The sequence below is a fragment of the Drosophila simulans genome, chromosome 2L, assembly GCF_016746395.2.
Source record: "Drosophila simulans strain w501 chromosome 2L, Prin_Dsim_3.1, whole genome shotgun sequence".
NCBI lineage: Eukaryota > Metazoa > Arthropoda > Insecta > Diptera > Drosophilidae > Drosophila > Drosophila simulans.
In genome coordinates, this window is record NC_052520.2 from 15,621,580 (window position 1) to 15,648,162 (window position 26,583).

Sequence of the window (26,583 nt, forward strand, 5' to 3'; positions counted from 1 at the left end):
TAGAAGAGCGCAGCCGATGAGCAGAATAGTTAATGCGATTTTAGGGAACATTTTCAGTTCGACTTGAGAGGTATGACAACACTATAATTTAATTTATGTCCGTATTTATACTGCCCTCTTTATGCAGAGATGCAGGCTTATCAGTTCCACTTTGAAAAGAGAGACGGAATTGAAGTCACAGTCGACTTTCTTACGAAAATATATTCGATTTCCCTATTACTTCGAATCTCTCATCAGAATTAATTCTTTATTCGTGATTAATTTTTGCTGAAGTGTATATTTCCAGTTAAACGATAACTGAAAACATCTGGGGAAGTGTAATTGTTGTGTGATAAAATAGTCTTATGTTATTTTTAGTTACATATTTATAAAAATAAATAACCTCTTTAATTGTGGTTTAGCTAAAATGGGTGTTTGTATTCCTAATAAAAATGTGAGATATTTAAAGAGAAATAAATTGAAGTGTTGGCAGTGGGAATAGAGGCATCCCTATGAGGATAAAAACTGATAATAGACGAAGGAGCTGATATGAAACAATCTGTGACTTTTATGGACTCAGTTAATGACAGTCCCTGCGGCGACAAAAAGTTGCCAGAAAGAAACATTCTGTAAGTTTATTTATGGAATTCCGCCGCCAAGGAATTGAGAATGTTATGCTGGTGATGTGAAAAGTTTTCGCTCTTATTTGCATACATTTAAATGCTGTTATAGTGGTGTGTCGAAATAAGCAAAAAGGTATATCGGAAATCAAAAGTCTATAAGTGCATTACGTAAAATGATTGTGAAAAGCTTCCGCCTCAAAGGACATTTCTTCGGCAGAAACAACATTTGATTTATCACTCCTCCATTCATTATGGCAAGTTATTAAAAACGTATTGATGTTTGCCATTGTGTTTTCGAGCAGCTCCTTGTTTGTCAGCGCAATTTCGATTGGGGAGAGCAATTAAGGACTCCTTTGTCTGCGATTAGGTAATGACATGAGCTGGCCCCTGCCGCACAATCGGCTATCGGCTTGTTGTCGGGGTCTCAGCTGTCAAAAGCAGCAGGTGGGGAGATGGCAGGAGTTCGGGTGATAATGTCCTGCAGCACGGGAGGGGGGGAAATGGGGGTATGTCACGGCGCCCGGCATATCAATGGCGTGGGGGGCTGGAAAACCAACTTGCAACCTACTTGGCTCAGAAACGCACTCGAGTGTGTGTGTGTCTTGGCCAAATGCCAACGCACAAAACTTGCCATAAATCTACAGGCAGCGTATAATTAATAAGGATTAATTGTACACCAGAACTTGTGCAGCGACAATGCCAGACAGAGCCAAGACAAAGGGAGCAATGGCTGTGGATTGGGCCATGGAGATGGAGATTGCATGGCCGTAGTCAAAATTTAATTAATTAATAGCACAATTTTAGGTGGCCTGCATGCGTGTGTGTTTCTCAGAAAATGGCCAGCAAATCGATAAGCAAAGCTTGAATTCGGAAAATTACCTCCGGTATGCGTTGTGGCAGAAATATTCTCGTAAAATATTTGCCTTAATTAACAGATTCGGATCATGGGTCTTTATTAGAAAGCCAATTACCAAAACATTCACAATGCATCCAACCAAACTTAATGATATGTATGTTCATTTATTTTATTTCTTTAGTCAAATTTCAAACGGTATTATTGCTAACAAATTTATCTAGCCTGCTTTAGAGTATTATGAGTATAAGTAAATACATTTATTATTTTATACAAATATTAACCATAAATTTTATCTAAATGGATTAACGCCATCTTAATCCCGCTATCGGCCCAATGAATCAATAACACAAATTTTCATTCATTGTTGCCAAAAATAGTCGCATTTGCATTAAGCGATTTCATGAGGCCGAAACTAGTAATTAAGCCCGTATTTGGCAGCAACAGAAGATTGTCCACTTAATACGAAAGGAAGCTACAACTTTTTTATTAGCTCTGTAATTCCTTCGTCTTTTCGCCTCGGCATTTCAATTCCCCAAACTTTTTATCAGACCTTTTACAGTTTTCCTACTTAACTTTACGTTCACTTGGCCCTCGTTTTTTCCACCGCTTGGCAGGTGAGTGCAAAAAAAGACGACGGAAGGGAAATGAAAGACGGCAATTAATGTTAAGCTCTTGGCACGGCCCAAAGGATAGTTGAGCATTTGGCGGGAAAAAAAAAAGAAAAAAATATCAAAAAATAAAATAAGAATACAAGTGCAGCGAGGGAGGGGGTTGGTTTTAATTAGAAAAAGTGTTTTATACTCCAATAACATTATGGTAAGCTTTACTGGATTGAACCCGGAAGACTTGGCGTCCTCGAAAAAATGGAAAATGGAAAATTGAAGTTTAAGTTTGGTTTTGAGAGTGAAAATCAATATTTTGCTTTTAAAGTAATTTGTGGCAGAATATCAGCTATATCAGACAAATCGGCACCTATTAATTCGATTAAAATTATGAATTTCCCACCACTGTGCAGCATAAAAAAATAAAAGTTCTGAGAAACAAAAAACAGCAATCGAAATTGAATAATAATTATACCGCTTATTGCTGTTTAATAATATGTTGATTTATTTATATCTGCGTATGAATATTCGCTTCGATTTATAGCTGATTTATTTCTGAACATGTTTTTATTTAACCTTCCACGCATTTAGGCTTATCAATCTCAACCGTTGCATATTATTTATGTGTATTGATTTATTCTTTCAAGCATACAGTCGGTTGACAATTTAAGAATATTTTCAGCATTAATACTTTTTAGTTTTTTTTTTGTTTGTTCTCGTTAGAAAGCTGGAGCCAATGGCCATTTGGTATTTATCTCTGTTTACCATACTTTATGCTTGACTGATTTCCACATTAAGTGAGAATACATCCTACGAAGAAATATTTTTATTATAACAACAGACAAACAACAATAAAACTAGAGATACGAACGGAATTTGAGTGTTTTTATTTTTCACGCATTTTGCTATTGCCATACTTTTAGTGGGTAAACAAGATTTTTGATGCGGCATAATTTCGCCACCACCTTCTTCTCATCGCGCGGGAAATTTGTTTTTGACGCATTGCTGATAACGATGACGATGATGATGTCATAATTTTATTCCGCTCGTTCACATCCCGGCCAAAAGTCAAAACAAAAAGCGTTTAAATTTCAGCGATCTATCCGCATTTGCTGTAATTTGCATAATATTTTAATTTTGCATACTTATTGGCGCATAATTAGGTGGTTGTGACCGTGGCCATGGGCCTTGTTGTTTGACTTTCAGCTCAATATTTATCAAAATAAAGGAATATTTTAATTTAATGTTCATAGATGCGACGAGATGTCTAGTTAAGCCCTAATCACCACTAGGTTTTCAAATCCGAAAAAATTGAAATCAGTGGGCAGAACAGCTAATAATTTTTGTCTTCGTGGAATTGACAATTGTTCACGTAAAAAATACTACACTATTTTTCACAAAATTCAAGGCACTGCCTGGATACTATCACCCAATTCCCTTGGCAGAATTCCCCACCTGTCCTTATTTATTTGCTCTTTATTTACCCCTTGACCACATCGGCAAAAAAATAACCACAAATGTACATTCGCGTATTTTAATGGACTTCGTGTAGCACTCCACATGGCCCCACATCCTCGGCAACTGGCAAATCGAACGAACGTTTTGGGTGCCACATGATGTTTGTCTAAGATCCACAGTGGTGTCCTTATCGTCAGGGGCGTAGTGAAAAACATTTGCAGCGGGGCCAACAAATATGCAACCTGTTCTCACTTGATTGAGATCTATTGATTGTCTGTTTAAAAAAACATGTATGAGCTGCATTCTTTGTTTGTAGTTAGTGTGGAATGGTGGACGCCCCTGCCTATATGTAGGTTCTGGCTTGGTCACAACCAGCCATCGAATCGGGTACTTCTTCTTCGCAGTTCCGCCACCCGGCACAGTTTTTTTCCCCGCTCTTTCCAGGACCCAACACAAACACTCGAGAGCTGCTGAGCGTTGCCGGATATTGGCTTCATACACCGCCAGCCAATTTTAAATTGCCAATATTGATTTATACGCCGCATGCGTCGCTGCCACATGGGGTACGAAAGCCAAGTTAGTGGGAGTTCGGGATCGCAGGCCCTCTGAAGCATTGTTAAGTTGCAATTTTGCAGGTGGCGGTCGGGGATTCATTGCCAAAGATGGACGTGGGCCCGGAGTAAATGGGCATGGGATTTCACGTAGTTAACGCTGCCTGAATTTATTGGCCTGGCTTTAAAAGCTGCACTCACATGCAATGCAAATGTGCTTAAATATACAAAGAGAACGAAATTGGAGTATTCAGTGAAATATTTGAAATGTCATGCGTAAAGTACTAAATGAACATAAAAACGTTGTCCGGAAACAGTAAATTTGCTTGGCAGCTCTACCAATTTTTCTTTCTGTGCACAATCACATAAGCCGCATATACATATGCGAACATCCTCAAATTTATATGTTACTTGGACTAAATGCAATTGGATATCCCATCAAAGCGAAAAAATTGTTCGCCCACCGTTTGAGCTCGCCATCCCCTTTTAATTTCACATCTCCATCTCTTGGCTCGGCTTGTGATTTCCCAAATCCCATTTAAGAATTCCCTTTGTGGGAGCCAGGGATACCCAGAACACAGGCTCGCCCACAACAGTTGAACACACTCCTTTGCATAATTCATGCAAAAAATTCAACACAACTCGGATTCCGACTCCCAGTATGTCGGTTGTTTATTTGCTGAGAGATGTTTTTGATTCTCCTGCCGTTGTCCCTTTTATAGGGGCAATCGACATATGCTTTAAGTGCTCAGTTACCGTCAGAAAGATGAAGATGTGTCAACCGAATCGTGCCCTTTGGCAAACCAGTTGACAAGTGGAAAAGGGATACATGTTTGTTAGCGTATTCATAAGAGGTGTTTTGATTTTAGCTACAAGCTGTAATAAATTATATAATAAATATTATTAGCTGGAGAACATTCTGCTTGTATTCAGTTCATAAAACTCTAAATTAAATACTCACAATATTGAAGTGTGTTATAATACTGCCTCTGAAAGTAGTTGGGTACTTTTATTTTAAAGTTGCTAACAATATTTTCAGTTCTAAAAAGTCGTCTTTAAATGTGTTTTAATTTTTATGAATTCTGTGTTCAACTTTCGACTTCTGCTATTTTTTTTTATGCACCTGGGCAATTAAAAGAAATTAATTGCCCGCTTCCATAATGAACGTCATTATAAAACTGTCAACTGCATTCAGCAACTGTATTGTGGCCATCTCTGATACATAATGACATTTTTTACTTGCTTTTACAATATCGACAATAATTGATTTTTTTAAATGCAGCATAAGACTCTTTGTTTTTATTGCGTCCAAAGTGAGTACTTTGGGGTCTTTTTATTTACCAAGAATGAAAATAAATAGCCACCTTAATAAATTTCCGCATTTAAAAAATGGCCACTGACAAAGGGGAATAAAAAATAAACAAGCATTTCATCCTGACAAAAAAATGTATCATACGAATCATATACAATTACCGTCAAAAAGAGTAATCGGGAAATAAACCTCAAACGATAACTAGTAAAAAAGATAATCGTTTTATAATAAGAGCAAATATAATAACATTTACGGTTATGCAAGTGATTGGTTGTTAATTCTTCTGCTTTTGGGAACAATAATAATAATCGCGCCTATTAATGCATAGCGCTAAATTTGATTTATAAATATTTGTATTGCCGACGACCATAAACCAGCCAGAGAGCCGAAAAATGGGGGTCCAAAAAATAACAAAACAAAAACGGAAAATGGTAATATATTTTCCATTAAATTTAATTTGCCTGGTTTTAGGCGAAATAAACTTCCGCCTGAGCTTTGGCGCCCACTGCATTGCCTAAATTTCATTCAAAGCAAAGCAAACTTTTTTGTTCACCCAATTTATATATTTCCAACCGACTATTATACTTAACTAATATTTCTTTTCACAAACTTCGCCCTAAAACTCTTAGCATCGACCTTAAAGACTGGACTCGTTGAAGTGATTTGGTAAGTAGAAGTAGCGCACTGCATTGCCATGGAAATTGCTGCAATACTACGAGGTCTGCCATTGTCTTTACCGCTGCGGAAAGGAGCATCGATACTGTCCTTTATTCCTGCCCAGTCCTTTTCGCGGCCCGCCTTTATTGTTATTTCGCCTGCATCATTATTTCAGTTGGCGCCTTGGCTGTAAGTGGAGCCGCAGTTCCCAGTGGCTGCTCCTTCCAGGGTCCTTTGGCATTGTGCGGAGCTGCCTTTGCTGTTGTTGCAGATAAAGATAAATAGTCTCAGATAACGCTCAGTTATTTGCAAACAAATACAATTGCGGTTCATTGATGGCGGTTTCATTTCGCCAGCTCCCAAGGAAGGAGACTTGCCACTGGGCAAGTGGGAGTGCATCTGGTCTGGCCCATTAGTTTGTGGTGCTGGAATGGCCCCGTTGTTTCCGGTTAGTCAGGGTAGTCGAGGCTATTCAGATTCTGGTTAGGATCCTGAACCACGAATTTGTCGAACGTGTAACTGATGAACTCTGCATACCATTTTGCAGCAATGCCCAGCCATTTCTGTAGGGAAACCGAATACATTAGAGAAACAAAATATTGTTATCAAATCGCAGATTAAGATTACTTCGAATTATTTTCCATTAAAATTTATACAAATTTTGTCATTTTTAGTGCTAATTTCTTGTTGTAAAAGTTATAAATTAAAGATACTTAAAACATAACAATAATGAAAGGCTTATGAGAAATATTAAATAATTATCCTACCGCAATGTTAAAAGAATTCTCTGCGGAGATACCACAGAAACCATTGGTCCAGCCCACAACGAAAGCCATCAGGGGTTCGTACTCGTCTTCGTCGATTATGTACTTCAATACATTAAGGGCGGTGGACCAGGCAAGTAACTTCTGATTCCATAGGAATAGAACATCGCTGACGATCTGGGCACGGTTTATGACATTTATGCTACGGAAGTCATTGAACAACGTGGTGGCCAAAAGCTGCCAGGTGAGCTCGTCATAGTTAACTCTGTAGTAGCCAACTGCCTGGAGGTTAAGAAGAATCCATTGGTTACGGGGAACTATATCATTTAGTTTTATGCTATGGCTATTTGGACTAAGCCACGCCTTCGGCTTGAGGTTTTTGGAAAGGGATCCGCCCTCTATAAGGTAGGTGAGAGGAATCCACCAAAGCTGGGAACTGCTGCGGTTGAGGGCGTGTCCCTGTTTCAGAAATACTTCACTCCCATTGCGGATGACCGTGACTAACGGATAGCCACTTTGCATAATCCACGTGTCCATAATGCTTTTGACATCCCACATTTTGACGAAAGTGGCCTCCCTTTCACTGGCCAGTTGTAGGGATCTCCAGAAAAGATCGGGAGTGCTGCTCCCAAAGGAGTTTTGCCACATATGCCGCTGAAGTCCATCGTAAAAAGTCTCATTGCCCAAAAAGCCAATTAGCATACAAATCAGAGAGGTGGCCTTCTGGTACAGTTGCCTCTCTGCATTTAAACTGGCATTCGATGAAAGAGGCACCAAGGATATGCCGCCAACCTGTGATTCATACATCATTGATGATTCACGATACCTCAACAGTATCCGGCGACCCGTTCTCGATTGCAAATGATCCACGGCGAGGCTTTTAAAGTAACCGGCTAGGCCCTCCGTTAACCATAAATCTGAATACGAGTCCATTCCCAGCAGATTGTCAAACCACATATGGGCCAATTCGTGAGCGATTAGGTGGAGTGTCTGCAGTTTTTCCTTGGTCATTTGCCCATCTTCACGCTGCAAAAGCTGTTTGCTACTGTAGACGACGAGCCCGAAGTTCTCCATGGCTTCTGTAGGAAAATCATCGACCACCAATTGGTCGATCTTCTCCAGCGGTAGGGACACTTGAAGCACCCGGTCCAGAAACTCCAGAATCTGAGGAGCCATTTGAGCGGCAAAAGAGGTCGCACGCACATCAGCCGACTGGACACAGGTACGAAATCTAACAGGATTCATACTAGCAGCTTGGCTATACCGGCAGGTAAAGTTGTTTACGGAAAAGGCCAGCAAATGTGTGGGAATCGTGGGCGTTACCTCGTGCACGGACCACACATAGTCCTGTATTTCATGGCTAGAAAAAAATAACAAATGCGTCTATAGATTACGGACAAACTAAACGGATCAAACTCACTTGGGCAGCACTGCTTGGACCTTCATATTGCCGTAGCTCTGAAAGCGCTTGTGATGACCCATGGTTACATTAAAAGTGGCCTTTAGGGAGGGCTCATCAAAACTAGGCATGGTGTTCCTTATCCAGTTTCGATTGAAATGGGACACGGAGTACCAACTGAATATCGTTAATATTATTATTAGTATTATTTTTTGAACTTAAGGGACAAAGGCACCTTACATTTTCTGCGAGGTCTTCCAATTTATATAGTAGCGTATGAAATAACCATCTGTCTGATTCATGGACATTGACCTACCGAATTCGACACTGAGGACATAGGACTTGCCCATCAACAAGGACTGGTTGAAAGTAACTTCCATATATTTCCGATCCTTATTGAACCTGACAGATCTCAGGCGATAGTTGGACGTCTCACCAAAGAGCGTGATTTTCTTTGATTCGATTGAAACTCTGCCCACATGAAGCACCACTTGATTGGTGGTTTTTTGTGCATGAATGGAAATTTTAACGATACCATTGTAGCTGCAATTAGCTGAACTCTCCAGATGAGTTAGTAATCTAATATCATAGTGAAAAGGCTTGACATTCGGCGGTAATCGGGGCTCATCGTATATTTGAGTTTTAGCAGAACATGCAACTTGACACAGACATAACAGGAGTATCAATCCGTAGAGTGCAACATTTTTATAGCAGATTTCACTTTCATTCAATAAACACTTAAGCATGCTAAAATAAAATGCTTGATTGTTGATCTTCTGAACTGGTCGCCAAATATTTTTTTTAAATTTTAAATTTATTTTCAAAAGAAAATTTACGATTATCTGACATACGGAGTCTAGTTTACTTACTATTGGTGTTCTTAGAAATTGTTTTATAATTAATAAATAAGAAAAATCTAATAGGATTATATTATTAAAAGTCACGTTTGTTTAATCAACATTAAGGATATCACTTTTTACCGTGCGCTAGGGTTGTTTAATAGTCTTTTTAACTTGGGGGCTGGAACTTAAGATCCTTCGAATGAGGTAGGGGTAAAAGTAACATTCCCATCTCGACTTAGCAGCGTCTTGACTTACTTTCCTCCAGCTTTCACTTGCGGGCTGGCAGAAGTTTCCAACTTTTTGCGCTACGTGCGTTCCTCGATTTGCACATGTATCTGTTTGCAAACGTGTGAGTGTTAGTGCCTGTGTGGGCCCAGCGCCAAAAAGGATGTTAAGCGCTTTGGTCCCAGTTTGCAGGCACACTTTCGGGCCCAGCAGGACCAGAACCAGGACCCTCGAACGCATAGCGCATACGCATACATATTCGGATCTGGTTTGCGATTTATACGTGCATGTAATATGTGTAATTTATGACTGACGGGATGTGAGCGCTTAAATTATGTGCAAAATGCTCGCAAAAGCCTCGGTGGCTTTTGGAGGCTAGCAAACTTTTGCTCAAAAGTTTGCCACCAGCCCCGCCTCGAATATCAAAATATTGGCAGTCACGTGTGGATTAGTTATTGGGATTGAGTTGAATACGGGGGATTATTTTCCAAAAATTTGCCAAATCGATTAAGCTAGGATGAATTTTTTAAAGTTCTTCAAATATTTAAAAAATACGAAATTGTAATTTTTGCATGGAAATTAATTTAATATATTTAATTTGCCGTAAATTAATGAAAATATAAACACCAATTTGACAATAAAACTTGAATCCTTCATAGACTGAACAAAGTGTAAAGCTGCAGTAGTGTTTTTCCAAAGTTCGTTAAAGGCTATTGGTTACCCTTAAGAAAATGGTTGTTATGAGAATGAGTTTCTTCTGTCGTTGAAAAGTGTCCATTTGAAGGGCTCGTTGAAATGACAAAGCTCAATCGGATTATGCTTTATGCCCCTTCAAAGACACCCAGTCCCCTGCCCGGCGCATTTGCTCATCCCGATGCGGATCCTAAATGAATTTTCATTTCCAATTACTTTACAATTTTGCTTTTGTGTGCCTGATAACTGGGATCCCTCACCCACAAACTGCCTCCCCTTTGTTCTTCGTCCTGCCCCTGTTGGCATTACAATTCGATTTCCTAATTTTCAATTTTACACGTTTGGCAAACACTCGAGTCGAACAGCCCAGATCGAAAACAGGACAAGACCCGAGAGCCCATTCCTAGTCCGGATCTGGATCCGCATCCACATCCGCATCCCTATCCAATCGCTGCGCCATCCGTATGCAATGCCAGCCCAGAGACTTTTGAGAAATTTTAATTAAAATTGAATTTTCTTGCATTTAATTAAAAGCTTAGCTGGCGCGCATGAAAAATGAGAGAAGCCAAAGAAAAACTATGCTCGATGTGGATGTGGCTGCGGGCGAGGGTGCGGACGAGTATGCGGATGTGGCAGGGCACTCGAGCAGAAGTGCATGCACTGACTGCACTAGAGATATGAGAATCATCATCGTCAGCTGGCTAAGGCGCATCCTTGAAATCCTCTATATCCTTTCATGTATTCCATCGTGAAAGGAAACGTAGATGCGTACGTGTGTTTACCCGGTCCAATACGGGATCCTGGCTTCCCGGAACCGGTGCTAAACGGAACACTGGCAGCTCCTGTCAAAATAAGCAACTAATCTCCCTGCTGCAATATTGTTTGACATGCGAGCACACAAACAATTGGGCCAGCTTCCATTCAAACTTCCAACCAAACTCCCATTTACAGCATGTACCATTGATTTCGGTCTAGAGACAATTGCAATGAAATTTTTGCCTCGGTTTCAGGAACAATCACCATCCCAATTGGATATCGGACTGCGGCTGGCTAATTAAGTTTTCCAGCTCTTCGCCCCCAAAATCCAGTGCAAATTGGCCCCTAAAATTTGCCTAGGCCGCAAAATTTTCCACCATTTCCGGCCACTAGAATGCATCACAGTTGCGGACCGGAAGTCGCATCAGTTATATCACAGAAGGCGGCCATGCGGAATGATTCGTTCAATGATTTTGGTTCGGCTTAGCGATCATTCTTAATTGACCGCAATGACCCAGTAGCGGATCGAAATTGTCTAGTTTTTATACCCTTGCAGAGGAAATTTTGATTTCAGTCAGAATTTTGTAAGGCAGGAGAAAACACATTGAGAATATATAAAGTATATATATTCTTCGTCAAGGTCATATCAGGCTTTCAGCTTGTCCGTCAACTAGATCATATAGCTGCCACTGGAATAACTATTTTATGTATTTGTCAAATGAACAGTCGGAAAAACTTTGAGAAAATATTAGAAAAGAAAAAGTTTTAATAGTTTTTGCGGTTTTTTAATAGTTTTTGATCACTTTAAGTTTTCGCTTGTCGAAGCTAAAAGTGGTTCTGAATAAATTTAAATCTTTGTTTACAGTTATTATTATTTTCGAAAATAATAAATATAATTTTATTATATACTTTTCTTTCTAAAGGTTTTTTTATAATTCATTTTCTTTATTCTTATGAAAAGCAATATTTCATTTCCATAAATTATTGTCGTCCATCTACTTAGTATGTCGCTTTGGTTTAGTTCTTGAAAATTTCGGGTTTCCGATTAATGCTTGGGCTTAGGTTTCCTGGTATCAAGTGTGTTACTAGCCAGCAGATTTGGCATGCAATCCACGTTGGCCGGGACATCACTGCCTCCAGCATTATCACCCGGAGGGGGGAAATTTGGCGGCAAAGGGCCGTCGGCATTCATTCGAGTCCCAATCTGGTAATGATTATAAAATGTTGATTAAAATATTTTCCCAATCAATAATAATACTTGGTACTGACATTTTGTCGGTGAGGCCCAGCCTGATGGCGCCTGTTGTACTGGGCATTGGTCAGTCCCAGGAGAACGCAGCTGAGGAGCAGAATTGCAAGTGCGAATTTAGGAGACATCTTTAGATTGGCTTGAGCGGCTGGAAGACACTGTGACTTTGGCTGGGAATCGTGCGTATTTATACCGCTTTGTCGAGGGAACCGTAAGCTTATCTGCTGCTACTGCTCATGAGGAAATCGGAGTTAATGCATATTGCAATTCTCAAGAAATATAATAAGATAATAAGTAGAACAAATGTTTCCAGGAAATAGTCATTGAATCCCACTTTTAAGCTTCGTACAATAAACATACACGTTTCAAAGCCGATGGGCCAACTAGTCGTATGAACATATTTTCGGAACCTTGATCTACAAAGTTGATATAATCAGGACCTTCCGTCCGTTTCTACTCAAGCTCGTTTCTCATATGCGTATAGGAAATTAATTGAAAATGGAAAATAAAATATAGTATCTTTTGTAAGAGACATCAGACTTGGCACAAAATATAATTCCTGCAAGAGTATATAACCTTCTTCTTACCAAATCGATTTACTTTCTTGGTATCTCTGGACTATAAATTCCTTTTTAAACAATTTTCGTTTAATAATTGTACATTAAGTAAGATTTTAGTACATTTTTAGCCAGTTTTCCTATTGCATTCTTGTCTATCAGCATCCAAAATGACCCCTTACGCCCCATTTATAAGGAGGTAACCAATCAATGCATAGTTGGTATTCCTTGCTTTGGCATCGCAGAATGCCATGAACAATTTCTGGTGGCGCTGGCGCCCAACTGACCAGCCAAGCGATCAATGGCCACCCATCCTGCTGCCGGAACGATGCGGCCAAAGCCACACAATTGTTTTAAATTTTTCATAAATTCCCCCGCAAAATGTTGCCCGATAAAAATGCGGCCCCTCACCACCCCCCACCAGCAGCTGTATGTAAGTAGTAGGTAAATTTTGCGAGTCTCGGCTTTCGAGCGCCACCCAGCCGAGACACCTCGAGATCCGGTGGCTAGGAGCCGAAAACCGAGAACCTAGGACCAGGCATAAATAGTTTAATATAAAGCGCAGACAACGGCCTGGAAAGGGAGCGGAGACAAAGTCCTTGCCTCATCTCGTGCCCGCATAGTTTGTTCAGCCCAACCTCATCCCCATCCTCATCCTCCGCCCGGAGTCCGTGCAGCGTTTCTTTTGTCTTGCGGCAAGAGGGAAAATATTTAATGCACCCACAATATTTCGCTTGGCTGGCAAGTGATAATGCACCCGCCTTGGGCATCGGCTGCCTTGGCCTTTGGCAGAAGCAGTGAGCACAAAGGACCCTCCTCCAACCATCCATCCAACCAAACCCAGCCATTCAAAGTGGGCGTGCCGCTAGTCGTCAAAGCAAGCCTCCCCTGCCGATTCGCTTTTTATATGCATATTCAACAGTGTGGAAGTAATAAAGCCAACTTGCCGACAGTTATAGTAGCTGGTACAGTTGTCTGGAGACAGTCGGTGTGCCGGTATCAGGAATCAGGAAGCAGGAAGCACTCGTTGCCGGCCCAGACATTCATGGTCCAGGATGCTGGCTAGGACGGGATCCGGCACGATTGGCAACCCGAAACCTTTGACACTCGTTTTGCGCGGTCTCTCAATGCACACAATTTATGCCATGATAACAGATTTATAGTTGCTTTAGATAAATTAGGGTATAAGGATACTTAAGGAAGGTGCGCAAAACTATTTCCATTAACTTATTAATTAAAACGAAGAATCTGTAAAATGTATTAAATCTTGAAATTTTTATTTATGGGGATTTATGGGAAATGTGCTTAAAGTATAAACAAAATATATTTTTTCGTTTTTCAGGAGCGTGTTGTAGGCCATTTCTTTTGAATTTAATTTTCCCCACAATTCGCAATTTGTCACATGACTTGATGCCAGCGCTCTGCTGACATAATTAAATTTCCCTTTGCTCCGATGGCGGCCTTAGAAGAAGAGCGTTTAGGTAATTTGCCATTCAACACACGCTTTAATCGAACCCACGGAGTCCGTAGTCCTGCCAGCCAGGCAACGAAATTGAAAGTGACATTTATGACACAGACATTGCCGACACGACATCATCATTTCCATCAGCAGTGGCGTTCCTCTGACGAAGCGAGGCGGTGCATTTTGCCCTGTGGCACTGATTTGAATTCTGTCAACAATTTCACATCGACGACATCTGCGGAGGTGCAAAGAGGTAGCTGATTGGCCGTCTCATTGAGGCATCAGACAGGAGGCAAATTTAATTGTTGTCAATCCGACATTGCCAAATTGGAGCTGCCGACGGCTGTCTCCGTTCATTTTGGCCAGATTTGTCTGTGGGTTAGCCGCCAGTTAATTTTCCCATGCTTTCCAGAATTAATTCTATGGAAAGCCAATCACTTGCATACCAGTTTGTCAATTATTTAGATTTAGTATTTTTATTTAGACTGCTTCATTATCAAACGATATTATTTTATAAGTTTATTATATTGTAATATTTTGTAATGGTTGTTTGAACTAAAAAATCTAACTTTGTTGCCAGTGCTATGTCTGAGTTATCAATCAAGCTTGTCTGACTCTACCCCTGCAAATCTTAAAGTTATTTTTCAATGTCATGGGCATAGAAATTGTCGACATATCCTGCGGCTCATTACCATGCTCCTGACATTCCCGGACTGTTTCAACGTACCTCTGTATACACTCCTAATTTGCGGTTGCCTCTTCTTCTGCTGCGCTTTTCTACTCTGCATTATTGTGATTTGGGCCATAATTATTTTTCTGGCTCCCTTTGAAATGCACTGGACGTGAATTTTTAGCCCCCACTGCACCGCACTGCTTTACCATCGCCCGATGTCCCAGGACGCGCCAACATTTTGCTTGTCACGCAAATGTTTCGTGTCAGATTTCTCTCCTCCGGATACTTTTCTGCAGGAAATATTCATTTTTAGCCGTATATATATATGAAATATATATGGACCGATGTACAGTTTGCCATATTCTTCATATAAACCATTATATATTTTCAACATTAGTATGTACGAGCTGTGTTCGTGGAAAACCGCGCTGCACGTCGACGGTCCACTTGCAGGAAGTCTGCCTGCCCACAGCCAACTGACCCATGTAACAACTCGTTTCTGCAGGAAAACTTGCCTATATGGCCACAGTGATCCGTAAACCATTGATTCTGGTCTGAAAATATGGATATGTAGACATTGGCATTTTAATTTTGAATGATCAAATATTTGTATATAATAGGACTGCATTGCTAATGATAATGATAAGTGTATATTGATCAAATGTCAAGCCATAGAAATGGATGTGGGCCACTGTGCATTTTACGCTGCACGTCCTCTTGGTCGCACGCTATATTTTTCAATTTGTAAACATATCCTGCGGTGTCGGCGTTGAAAGCTGGTCTGAAAGGGGTGGCATTAGTTGGCCACGCCCACACCCCGCCACCGCCGGGGGTGAAATGCATTTGCTTCATTTGTTTGGCGTGTATTTCATGTCAACTTAATGTTTATTAGAAAACGTCTACTTGAATTGCGAGGGGCAGCAGAAAGGCAAAGGACGAAGCTCCAGCTGTCAACTGATGCAACCCCTGCCCAGTGGAGCTCATTCATCAGAAGAGTCCTTGCCTCTAAACGCCACTTGGGAAAGGTAAACTAGAATCATTCCAAACGGCTGGCGATGTTTTAATCTCCCATCCTCTGCTGGGCTAAAATGTCATCTAAGTTAAAAAGCTATTTTTTGATTAGCATAGCAAAGAAGCAATGAAGTACCAATAACAGTGATTAAGAATATCAACACAATCCTAGGAAATAATGATCTAGTTAGAGATTGATTTAACTATGGAAATTCCAGTTGTGTCTGCTTATGTGAGACTTAAAAGCATGCCTTATAAGAAATTTAAAAAATTACTTTGAGGGTCATTCGAGTTATCAGTAAAAAATTGATAAGTCAATTATCAGTTCTTAAGAATTTAAATCCCTATCATCAGGGTCTCATATATGTGTATGACTTCTTTGGAATAAATATACAATAAAATCATTTAATTATACTTCATGAAGAAAATAATTTTACATTGTCTGGGGATCTTATATTTTAAACAATATGTTTAATAAAAGTTGTTTAAAGAGAGTCCTATAAATACATATAATCAACACAGGGATTAAGACGTATGAGATGTTGTTCACAGCTCGTTATCAATTAACTAAAATATGGTATAAATATACATATATGGATAAACATAAAGTACTCTACGAGTATTAACTATGCTCACATATCAGTTCAGTACATGCACATGCATCGCCCAGCTATGTTCTGCTGAAAATAAAAATAAATCTATGCAAATATCATAAATAATAGAATATCAAGTGTAATTAAAAAATATGTTACTACTAACAATAAGTTTGTTGGCCATTTTTTCGGGAGCTTTGGGAGAAGCAGAAGATATTGATGAGAGTGCAGATCTAGGCTTCGGTTTACCAGACGAAACAATAATCACATCGACCACATCGATCCCATCGACCACTAATGATCCAATTCCAAAAACTGAAATTAAACATTGCGGCCTATTTAAAAACCAGACCTGTGTTAAGCGATCTGATTGCTCAACCACCATGCGCAGTGGTTCGAAACTCATAGTAGACCTAAAGGTACGGGCGAAAAGTGGCTGTCATTATCTTGAGGTGTGCTGCCATCCCGACGATATGGTAGGTTCCATGGAAATAGTCTTTAAATTAATTGTCTATATTATTGTTTTGGCCTACTTCCAGCTTACTCCAATGAACGGTTCGATTCCTTTAGGGTACAAGCAATGCGGCATTGGCAATGTTGGTGGCATTTTTATGGATTTAATAGGTGGTCGTCTGGAGACGAGCCTCGCCGAATACCCTTACATGGTAGCGATTCTCGATACCGGTCACAGATTTCTATGCAATGGTGTTTTGATTGGCTACAAAGTGGTTCTCACAACAGCCACTTGTTTATCACCGGAACAACCACTTGTCATAAGGGCTGGTGATTGGGATCTGTCAACTGATAGCGAGTTCGTGCCTCACGTGGACCGTGGTGTACAGTATCGAATTGTTCATCAGCAATTTAGTTGGGATTCAATAAAAAACAACATTGCCTTATTGATCCTTGTCGAGCAGTTTCCTCGGGTCCAGCATATAATACCCATATGTCTGGACCACAACGGAGTGGATCTGGATTACGACAACTGCTTTGTCACCGGTTGGAATTATAGAGTGACTAAAAGATTATACCCGTCTCGAAATATTGTCCTAAGGTTGGATATGGATATCGAGGAAACCATCTTCCCAAACACCTCAAGCTGTTCAGTGTTAACTGCTATTCCCCGACCGGAGCAGCCCATGTATACCAAAGGTGCTCCTCTAGTTTGTCCCACCGAGAGCAGCAGGTACTATGTGGTTGGCGCCTGGAGCACCAGCCTTAATGGAGCAATTCAGTTCACCGATATAAGAAAGCTCAAGGAATGGATTCATCGGGAGTTGCATCTGTACAATATTGTACTTTAAATAATATAGGCAATTATTGCACCCTTTTTCCTCTTCAGATATTAATTATAAAAACCTTTTAAAACATACATTTTTATTAATTTTTGTAGGCATACAAAAAACGCATACTTAATTAATTCACTTTAGCATCCACTTCCGCACTCGTCGCCGTGGCAAATGTCACATAGAGAAGTGTCCACGTGATAAAATTCGGTGGCAGTGCGTTCGGTGGCATAGTAATCGTAGAGCCGAATCCAAGATGGTTTTAGATTGGCCACCGCATGGGTATATATGGCCTTCAGGGTCAGGCACTTGCGGTCACCAGGTAACAGTTTTTCGAAATAGATATGAACCTCGGTGTCTTCGTTTTTGGTCTCCACACGCTTTACGTCTGAAATGGCTTCGATAGCGGCAAAGGAATCGGTATCGCAAACATAACCAGATGGTAGCTGCACCTGCATCAAAGCCATATTGGTGGGCTTATTCCCGTCGGAGGCTGCGATGGGGGTGTACTCCCCACAAATGCCAAGGATCAGCCGGCTTTTATCGGACTTCTTAACCGTAGTCGTTAATTTGAAGCTGGGACTCGCCTCCTTGGTGGCCACATTGTAGCGGTACGACAGCTGAACTTGTGCATGCCCCTGACCTGTGGCCAAGAACTTCAGATTGTTTCCGTTTTCAGGAAGCGTATGGGTCTGGACTTTAAGTTCAGTTTCTTTAGTTATGGTTACATGTTTTTTATCTTCGATCGAAAACCAATAGTCTATATTAAGAGAATCGGTTGATTCATGTGATTGGAGTTCGAACTTGGTTAAGGCCATAATACCAACAACGGTGTCCTGGGAGGAGACGAAACCTCCGTTGCTGTTGCGCTTGCTAATCAACCAATCGACAATTGGTCTGTGTTCATTCGATTTATGCTGCTCAGCATCTCGCTCGAGAAGGGCGAGCAGGACATAAGAGGTGATCTCTACATCGCTGCTCTTGCTCTTATCTGAACCGGTCCACCACTTGTGGTCACCTTGCCGACTGGCCAACCTTTCCAACTTATCCAGAACTATATTGGCTTTACGTTTATCTGCTAATGACAGGGCCAGGGCGGCAATGGCCAGATCATACGGCTCATTTGACTGGCGCACCTTTGTATCCACAAATGCCACAGCCCTATCGATAACATTCTGATATTTATGCATATATTCCTGCAAAGAAGAGGCTTTGGGTGAGTATCTCAATTTTAAGTTAATAAAAATTACACATCAATATAGTGGAAAAACAATGCAAGCTCACCTTGTTTTCGAAGAAAGTCAGCAGGACAAATGATGTAAGTGCCAATGGACTTCCATGACTATTGTGTATAACCCTGCCCAATTCTCTAAACTCTCCATCTGTACCCTGTCGGGACACGAGGAAATCAAGTCCAGCTACCAAGACATTTTTGTCAATATCGATGTATTTGGCGGCCTGGTGAAAGGACCGTATCACATATGCAGTGAGCCATGTGCTGCCTGAAGGATCACTTTGCCCCCAAGCGCTGAAGGAACCGTCGTGACGTTTGTAGTTGAGTTCTCTCTGGTAACCAGTTTCCACATAACTCTTAGCATTATTTTCTATCTCTTGATCCTGTCGATTATTTTCTTTTAAATAGCTTAACGCCAGTATACTGGGCACAAAGTTAAACATGTTCTGCTCTCCACATCCGTAGGGCAAGTGAACCAGATCGTCAAGGTGTTCCAGTTGAGGCGCTTGGCTAGTTCCAAACACTTCGAATTCGAAAAACTCGGAACCTTCAATAGCTTCGTCGACTTTTTCTATGAAAAGTGATTTTTCCGGTGGTGCCAAACTACGTCGTTTCAACCTTTGAACATCAATTAATACGGCTTTGTTGACGTACTTTTGGACGCCATCGGCCTCCACTTTTAGTATTTGATGGAGTCTGTCACCGGCATATGACGAAATGGCGGTGATTTTCAGAGTGGTCAGACCCACTTTCTTTGGGCGGATCATGAATGAAATGCCACGTCCCGTATTTGCGGGAATCCATAATGATTTTTCCCTTTGTACTCCCAAATGATACTGGGACATATTAGCGTTGGTGGTCTCAATAAATTCGTACTGACCGTCAGAGTTATCCATTGATACTTTCGCCTTCACATCCATTCCCAAGTAGTTAAATACGACCACGGGAATGGCAATCACTTCACCCCGCTTCACAGAGTACGGCAAGTTGGTGGTAATAAAGAACGGTTGGAACACACGAATTCTGCTAGGACTCCTGGTCACTGCAAGGCCGGATTGAGGGCTGAGGGAGAAGCCTGTGATCACCCAAGAGGTCAACGTATCGGGAACAGTTTTTCTAATGACGTATTCACCGTTGGCGCCCACGCTGTAAACAGAAATGTATTATGCTTGCTTGTGGAGTATAGAAATAACTTACTCATTAATATCTGAAAACAGCCATGTTTCGGGAAAGAGCTTACGAACTGGTGGAAGGGAACCTTGTGCTGTGGTTGAACCGAGAGTGGGAGCAGGACCTGAGTTCTTTGCTAGAATTATTTAAGATGCGATGAGCGAAGATAAGAAATTTAAGCAATTGATTGATGGGCTTACCTAACTCATCTTTAAACACCGTTCGACTAAAGAAGTTTCCAGTACAATTAGTTTTACCTAATATATGGGAATATTCGATTAAAGTTAATTAAATTATATGTTCGTTTTAATGACTTACCAGGATCGGTATAACAGCCTCCTAAAGGTTCAATCGTATTTAGTATTTTAAACAGAAGCTTACGAAAATAACTTACCCGAGCTCCTGTAGATATTTATATTCGCATTTGTTAGGGTCACCAAATCAGTGGAGTACGTGGCGAGATTGTTCAATATTTGATCACGGTTTAGGTCATTTCCTGACCTTAAAAGCAGCACACTCTGGTCCACTCCAAGGAGACCGACGAAAGAATGGGGATCGGTTTTCACCTTTAGGCTCACTTCATCCCTTGGCCTTGCTTCGTTTGTTGTTGATATTTCAATCTGTGGGTAAGGGTACGAAAAATCGATTCGTGATTTTTTTGTTGAATATAGTGTCTTACTGTGTTCTCAAAGTCCCTCTCGATATCGACAGTTTTCTCGTCAGATATTAAAACTCCGTTGAAAATGTAATGGACAAATATCGTAGCTTGAGGCACCATTACAAAGGCTGGCTCGAACTCAATTTCCTGACTCTTTTTTCTTCCTTCCAGGCTTATAAATTGACTCATAACAATGTTACCTCGTGCGAAAATAGTGATAATAAAGTAGGGAAGATAGGTATCGGATACAACATTGATTTTAAGCTCCTTCCTTAGTTGGGGCCTTTAAGATGAAAGAAATATGTGTAATTAGTCAATCCCAAAGCAACGCTATATTTACGTACTTCTTAGTAATGATCGAAATCATGAGTTTCTTATCGATCTTATATATGTACCGTTCTAACTTTGCTGCAGTCTCAAAGGTAGACGTAACAAGACAACTTTTGCACGTTGAATCGGGAAGCATTATGTGCTGGGTGGCAATGCTATTTTGAAGTGAAGCTGAGAAATTTCTATAAGCCTGACAGCACAACACGTTGAAGTTAACCATCTTAGAAGAGTCCATGACAGGAGAACCGTCCAAGTTTCTAACCACAGTCTTAAATTCATACAATACACCTGGCCTATAATGCGTTGGCCAAAGTAGATCCTCCTGCTTGTGACGGTGTTGGTGGACTGTCACGTAGGCAGTGCCGTTGTGTTTGAGGTCCGTCAGCTCCTCGGTAACAATGGCCGTTATTTTCAAAAGTCTCTTGGCTGTCGCTGAAATGGGAAACTCCACATTCACCTCTCCATCAATGGGCAGGCTCTTCTCTGTCGAGCTGCCCTCGATCGAAGCGACGACGTGGCCCTTTACGGGTTTCTTGAATGTGTACCTGGCTTTTATCGTTGCCCTAATATACCCAGCACTAGCCGCCACATCCTTAGCGGTTAAAATGAGCACCTCGAACTTCGGAACCACATACTTGTCCACCACTAGCACATTCGTCACATTGGCTTCGTCTTGCACGGCGGCGGTTAAAGTCCAGTTGCCTAGTACGGGTCTGTCGGACAGCTGAAGCTCTCCGGAATAGACACCCCTAGTCGGCTTGATATCTTTCCAGCTCTTAATCAAATTCTGGGCTCCATCGCGGATCTCAATTTGAATGGGCTTATCGATTACGGCAGGTCGGGTGTGCTTGTCTAGGAAGAGTACTCTAAATTGGATCTTATCGCCGGGCTTATAGGTGGCCTTGTCCGATTGAATGTATAACCAATTTAAGTCGGGTTCAAAGCCCAGCTTGGTGGAATTCTGAAATTCGATGCCTCCACTGCCCAGAACTTTTAGCTCGTATTCGCCTCTGGTTAGTTTCGGAATGTCAAACCTAACCGTCTTCGAGGACATGGAAGGAACATCAACATACTTTCTCGAATTGAAAGAAGGTCCGCTCAGGCTGACTGAGACTTCAGTGGGTCGCGGTGCATTGTGGATGGCAACTACAACTTTATAAGCGCTGTTAGACCGTAGGGTTTTGGGTGCCACAACAGAGTACAGGCTGCGAAATGAAAAAACCGCACATCATACATCGAAATAACCACGATTAAATTTATTTGTTAAGCTACTGTGTTTTCTTTTTTATATTTAAGAAGACACACAAAAATCTGCACAAAAAACATCATATAAAATTTAAAATTTCCCTTCCAGCTTGTTAATGTCTTATGAAGTTACCCGATGATTGTTGTTCTATTAATAGGATTTAATATTTAAATTATTTATTCATTCTAATGATTTGCTGATAAGGGCTCGTTATAGATCCATAGTCAAAAGTTATTTAAGAGTCGAATTTAGTTATTTATTTATTTATTTAAAATTTTTTCATTTTTTAAGAACTACTGTTCGAAAAAGTTTATGTTTTTATACCCGTTACTCGTTTTATAAATTGAATTTCATATTAATGTCACTTCAATACGAACCCGTTAGCATTGATTAACAGCACACAATGCAAAATTGTTGAGCTTAGTATTAACCACAGCATAATGCAATGTTTTCTGCATGTACTTATTCTTTTCAGTCTTTTAAAGAGCCACTGATTATTTGAAGACCTGCCAGCTTGAACGTCGAAAGTGTACTCAGCTTTTAATCTGAGATGTTCAGTTTATATACACACTAGGCATTGACACATACACAAACGCAAAAGTATGTGTTTTAAGATTATATTTTACTTCGGTTTTTTTTCAAATTAAAATCACCCATTAGTTGGAATATGTTTTTATTCTACGAAATGAGAGGTATGGGCTTCAGCTTTTATGCTTTTGGACAATTTAAAAGTTAAAGATACATTTTAAAAACATGGCATATGACTAGTGGATATTAAAGCTGGTTAATTTGAAAGAAACTTGCAAACTTGCATTCCCAACTATTTAGCCCTATTTATTCCTAAGATCAAATCTTTCGTACAGATAGACGGAGGGTTAACAGACTAGTGGCTAGTAATCCTGATCAGGCACATATATTCATTACACCGTTGGAAAAGATAAGTTTAGCGCTTTACATACATTTCAACAATATGGTATTATTGTGGGTGCTCCAAAGCTTTTGCCTTAACCACATGTGCTGAAATTATCGCAAATGAAAGAACTCACAGGGCACCAGCCCCCACAGATAAGCGCCATCCAGCGGCATTTCAAATTTTTTGTTCTTCCTCTTGCCCCCAGATACACCCACAATGGGATGGGGCCCGCAAATGTTTATACATTAGCAACATTTGTGCAAATGCTTGGGCGTCGTCACAGGTGCTGATTATATTGAAAATTATTGGTGAAACATTGCAGCATTCAGACTCCCGTGGAGTTGGGATAGTCGGTGGGCTAAAATGGTATGAAGTGGGCTGGAAGGGCGGTTTCCGTCGGCTGGGCGCTGCATGTGGGCTATAAAAATTGATTGCATACTTTGCGGCGCACTAAGTGCGCTATGACTGTTTGCGGATGTATGCGTGGGCTTGAATACGTGTAAGCTTGTATTTAAGTTTCTTTAAAACCTTTTCAAGAACATCCGATTTAAAACTAACTACTCCATACATATTTACCTTTTTATTTATTATTACTTGGCCTATTTTTATTCCTTTTAATTCCATTGCAATGCATTGCTTGCTGTACTTGACAATAATTTGAAAACTGATGATGTGCACACAATAAAGTGTCATATATCGACACACATCAGCGCACTGGGAGGCCGACATCATGACTGCCGATGTGGGAGCTATAGAGACAGGACAGCTTTGGCAGCTTCGGAAAATAATATAAAAGTCCACACGTGAGTCGTGCCAAGAAGCAATGTGTGAAAAAAGGCATGGGAAAATCTACAAAAATTGATTGAGCGCATGAAGCGGATGAGTTGATCTGAAAAATAAAGTGGCGCTAAAAAATAAGGTGATTTGGAATTCCGCGGAGCAAGGATGCCGCAGTTTTTCATGTTTAATAATTTTGCTTGACTTATTTATTGTTTTTCTCTCTTAGCTTCAGCTGAAGGTATGCGAATAGGTTTCGAAATTTAATCAAAATTTGAATTTCAGTTTCTATGATAAAAATGAAATTATACCTGCAAACATTTTTTGTAACATCTGTTTCTTGTTTTGCTCACTTAAGTGTTGTATTTATTACCTCTACATACAAGTTCTATATAAAAATATTACTATTTAAAATCAATAATTCTGATATTTACTTGTCATTAGCAGTATAATGCTTTTCATTTGTTATCAATAACCATGTATACTGGAATGCGTTGAACTTACACTTGTGTTTTTCAATTGAGTTCCTTTTAATTGTTGCTGCAACACAAGACACGTGTTATATTTATATAAAACAACTACCACACACTCACAAACTAAATCGCGAATTTATAGAGATGATTTCTTTTGGGTCTCCTGAAACCACCATGGAAGATGACGAGGACCCAAGTTACGAGTCATAGTAAGTTGCGCCTGTTGCTAATTTCGTATATAAAGGCAGTCCTTTATCACAAGCTTCGACGAAGAGAATATGGAAAGTTTCATCAGGCCTCTGGCGGCGAAATTAACCTGGTAATACAACCAATTGAGCCAAGAAATATTTCTACTTAAGACTTCTTCCCCAAGGACAACTGAGCATCTGATCGACTACAAGATGTTCATTGCTGCTCGCCGCATCCAATCCTTCTGGCGTGGTTACCGCGTCCGAAAGCTACTCCACCTGCGCTGGCAGGCTGCAACCGCCATTCAGCGCTGGTGGCGCGGCTTTCGCACGCGGCATATCCTGTGCGACAAAGTGGAGCGACAGTTGCAGGGTATGATTCACGAGCACTTCCACCGTGAGGCAATTCGCATTCAGGCTTTGTTTCGGGGATGGTGGGTCAGAAAGTTCATCCACGACGTCCGAAACCTGCACCGGATGCAAAGCACTGCCGCCGAGGATCTGATAAATTGCATAATCCATGAGCTGCATCATATCAGAAAAACCGACTCCATACCTGGGGTCATCTCGCTGCGAAATTCAGTGTAAGTGTTAAATTTGTTTCAAATATTGAGGAGCTTGAAAGACTTTCTTGAGAATCAATTTGTCTTCCAGCTGCCGTTCAAAAGTCGAAAAACTTTTGACCACAATGATATTCCGATTTCACAACGGTCGGGTGTTGTCGATGGTGGCCAACAAAATGTCTCAAAAAGAAGAATATCGCAGGTACTTTAGGGACGCCAGATTCGTTACCCAGGTTCCCTATTCCGGACCCAACTTCGATGGGCTATGTTATGTTAGGAAGGATGACCCCAGTGTACTTAAAGAAGTACCCAAAGATTTGCGTTACTCGGAAATAGTTACAGAATACGAAGAGTCCCAACTACACGAGCATTTAAGAGAAACCCATCTGCGATTCGATTTACGTAAGTGCTCAAAGAATTTTCGTGAAATGTTTTATCTTCATAATTCACTAAGATATTTAACTGATTTAATATTTATTTTTTTCAGGCAAAGTTCAAAGACAAATAGATCACATTAACTCCCAAGAACTTCAATTGAAGTGTAAGTTTTGCGCAGATGTCATAGAGCGTATGCGTAAGTGGACTATATGGGATAGCATCAGTGGAAACCATAAGCAAAATATTTATAAAATTCGAAATAATACACAAGTCTTCTTCAGGAGAGCGGAGCATCTGATGAGTGATTTCTGCGAGAGTAAAGCCAAAGATTCCTACCATGTCTTAAGCTTAAGCTCCTCCACATAAATTCCGAGTTAAACATTTGACACAATGCACAAAATGATCAAACATTTTATTAAAACTTTTTTTTATTGAAACTTAAAAAATGCAATCGTAGCAATTGAAGAGCTTGGCCAAGTTCTCGATGTGATTTAGTTCAGACGCCAGATGCTGAAGAATTGGCAACATCTGGCTTTGACTGTTTACTAATTAGCACCTATTTATTCACCTTTGCTTTCTTTAATTTTGTTCTACACTCACCTTCTGCTTACCCCGTCCACATGCAGCAGCCGCATTTTTCATGCGAAGAATTTTCCTTTGTTTTCAGCAGGCATTTAATTTATTTTACTCTTGGCCGGGCCAAGAAAGAGCCGGCATACGGGAGCAATTTGTGAGCTGCGTGGTAAATCTTGGCATGCTTACCTATAAATATTTGACATGGCTACAATAGCCTTCCCCCGACCGGTGGCAACGTGGCAGCCACACATGATCCAGCCTAGGCCAGGATACCATACCATACCCAGGATAGAGCCTGTGGCATACGTGCACGAGCTTTATCCGCATTCTTGAAGCGGGACGGGTCCTTATACGTGACTACCGTCTGCTGAGGTCCTGCAGTTGGAGGATTCGCGGTGGGAATGGGAATGGACGGGGGGTCTGGCAAATTAGATTTGCCTATAATTAATATGCACGATATGTGGCGTTAACTTGTGTGAAAATTACTCGGCACCCTGACGTGACGGTGCGCGGTTCGTGTGGAACGCGA

The 26,583-nt window shown here is 40.7% G+C and overlaps 5 protein-coding genes across 6 annotated transcripts; 2 read left to right on the forward strand and 3 right to left on the reverse strand.

Annotated features, from left to right (window-relative positions):
* Positions 1-6,117: 6,117 nt before the first annotated feature.
* LOC6732463 (aminopeptidase Q) lies at positions 6,118-9,054 on the reverse strand. The gene is made up of 4 exons (XM_002079547.4): positions 8,442-9,054; positions 8,223-8,378; positions 6,806-8,162; positions 6,118-6,601 (listed from the first exon to the last, which is right to left on the reverse strand). The coding sequence occupies exons 1-4, from the start codon at positions 8,945-8,947 to the stop codon at positions 6,488-6,490; spliced, it is 2,133 nt and encodes a 710-aa protein (XP_002079583.2). The 5' UTR covers positions 8,948-9,054; the 3' UTR covers positions 6,118-6,487.
* A 2,669-nt stretch (positions 9,055-11,723) lies between these two features.
* LOC6732464 lies at positions 11,724-12,130 on the reverse strand. The gene is made up of 2 exons (XM_002079548.4): positions 11,987-12,130; positions 11,724-11,921 (listed from the first exon to the last, which is right to left on the reverse strand). The coding sequence occupies exons 1-2, from the start codon at positions 12,092-12,094 to the stop codon at positions 11,763-11,765; spliced, it is 267 nt and encodes an 88-aa protein (XP_002079584.1). The 5' UTR covers positions 12,095-12,130; the 3' UTR covers positions 11,724-11,762.
* Positions 12,131-16,645: 4,515 nt separating this feature from the next.
* Positions 16,646-17,566, forward strand: LOC6732466 (phenoloxidase-activating factor 2). The gene is made up of 2 exons (XM_016180186.1): positions 16,646-16,738; positions 16,802-17,566. Exons 1-2 carry the CDS (start codon positions 16,646-16,648, stop codon positions 17,564-17,566), a joined length of 858 nt encoding a protein of 285 aa, XP_016025103.1.
* A 56-nt stretch (positions 17,567-17,622) lies between these two features.
* LOC6732467 (C3 and PZP-like alpha-2-macroglobulin domain-containing protein 8) lies at positions 17,623-22,721 on the reverse strand. The gene is made up of 9 exons (XM_002079551.3): positions 22,564-22,721; positions 20,955-22,145; positions 20,632-20,893; positions 20,347-20,572; positions 20,271-20,291; positions 20,153-20,209; positions 19,980-20,088; positions 18,833-19,928; positions 17,623-18,744 (listed from the first exon to the last, which is right to left on the reverse strand). The coding sequence occupies exons 1-9, from the start codon at positions 22,623-22,625 to the stop codon at positions 17,689-17,691; spliced, it is 4,080 nt and encodes a 1,359-aa protein (XP_002079587.1). The 5' UTR covers positions 22,626-22,721; the 3' UTR covers positions 17,623-17,688.
* Positions 22,722-24,289: 1,568 nt separating this feature from the next.
* Positions 24,290-25,924, forward strand: LOC6732468. Of its 2 annotated transcripts, none has more exons than XM_002079552.3 (5): positions 24,290-24,558; positions 24,612-24,668; positions 24,723-25,121; positions 25,192-25,502; positions 25,588-25,924. In XM_002079552.3, exons 1-5 carry the CDS (start codon positions 24,494-24,496, stop codon positions 25,842-25,844), a joined length of 1,089 nt encoding a protein of 362 aa, XP_002079588.2. In that variant the 5' UTR covers positions 24,290-24,493; the 3' UTR covers positions 25,845-25,924. The 2 variants fall into 2 exon arrangements, with proteins under 2 accessions (XP_002079588.2, XP_016025104.1); XM_016180187.3 differs by having other exon boundaries at positions 24,317-24,558; positions 24,598-24,668.
* The last annotated feature ends 659 nt before the right edge of the window (positions 25,925-26,583 follow it).

Excerpts from the sequence above, each read along its gene's own strand:
- LOC6732463 (XM_002079547.4), bottom strand. The coding sequence starts at position 8,947 with ATGCTTAAGTGTTTATTGAATGAAAGTGAAATCTGCTATAAAAATGTT. Across the intron at positions 8,379-8,441 it reads TGGAAGACCTCGCAGAAAAT|TTGGTACTCCGTGTCCCATT; the intron begins GTAAGGTGCCTT and ends AACGATATTCAG. Across the intron at positions 8,163-8,222 it reads GTCCAAGCAGTGCTGCCCAA|CCATGAAATACAGGACTATG; the intron begins GTGAGTTTGATC and ends ATTTTTTTCTAG.
- LOC6732464 (XM_002079548.4), bottom strand. The coding sequence starts at position 12,094 with ATGTCTCCTAAATTCGCACTTGCAATTCTGCTCCTCAGCTGCGTTCTC. Across the intron at positions 11,922-11,986 it reads CTGGGCCTCACCGACAAAAT|ATTGGGACTCGAATGAATGC; the intron begins GTCAGTACCAAG and ends AATCATTACCAG.
- LOC6732466 (XM_016180186.1), top strand. The coding sequence starts at position 16,646 with ATGCGCAGTGGTTCGAAACTCATAGTAGACCTAAAGGTACGGGCGAAA. Across the intron at positions 16,739-16,801 it reads GCTGCCATCCCGACGATATG|CTTACTCCAATGAACGGTTC; the intron begins GTAGGTTCCATG and ends GCCTACTTCCAG.
- LOC6732467 (XM_002079551.3), bottom strand. The coding sequence starts at position 22,625 with ATGCTGTGGTTAATACTAAGCTCAACAATTTTGCATTGTGTGCTGTTA. Across the intron at positions 20,089-20,152 it reads GGTGTTTAAAGATGAGTTAG|CAAAGAACTCAGGTCCTGCT; the intron begins GTAAGCCCATCA and ends AAATAATTCTAG. Across the intron at positions 19,929-19,979 it reads CTGTTTTCAGATATTAATGA|CGTGGGCGCCAACGGTGAAT; the intron begins GTAAGTTATTTC and ends TTCTGTTTACAG.
- LOC6732468 (XM_002079552.3), top strand. The coding sequence starts at position 24,494 with ATGATTTCTTTTGGGTCTCCTGAAACCACCATGGAAGATGACGAGGAC. Across the intron at positions 24,669-24,722 it reads CTGGCGGCGAAATTAACCTG|GACAACTGAGCATCTGATCG; the intron begins GTAATACAACCA and ends TTCTTCCCCAAG. Across the intron at positions 25,503-25,587 it reads CCATCTGCGATTCGATTTAC|GCAAAGTTCAAAGACAAATA; the intron begins GTAAGTGCTCAA and ends TATTTTTTTCAG.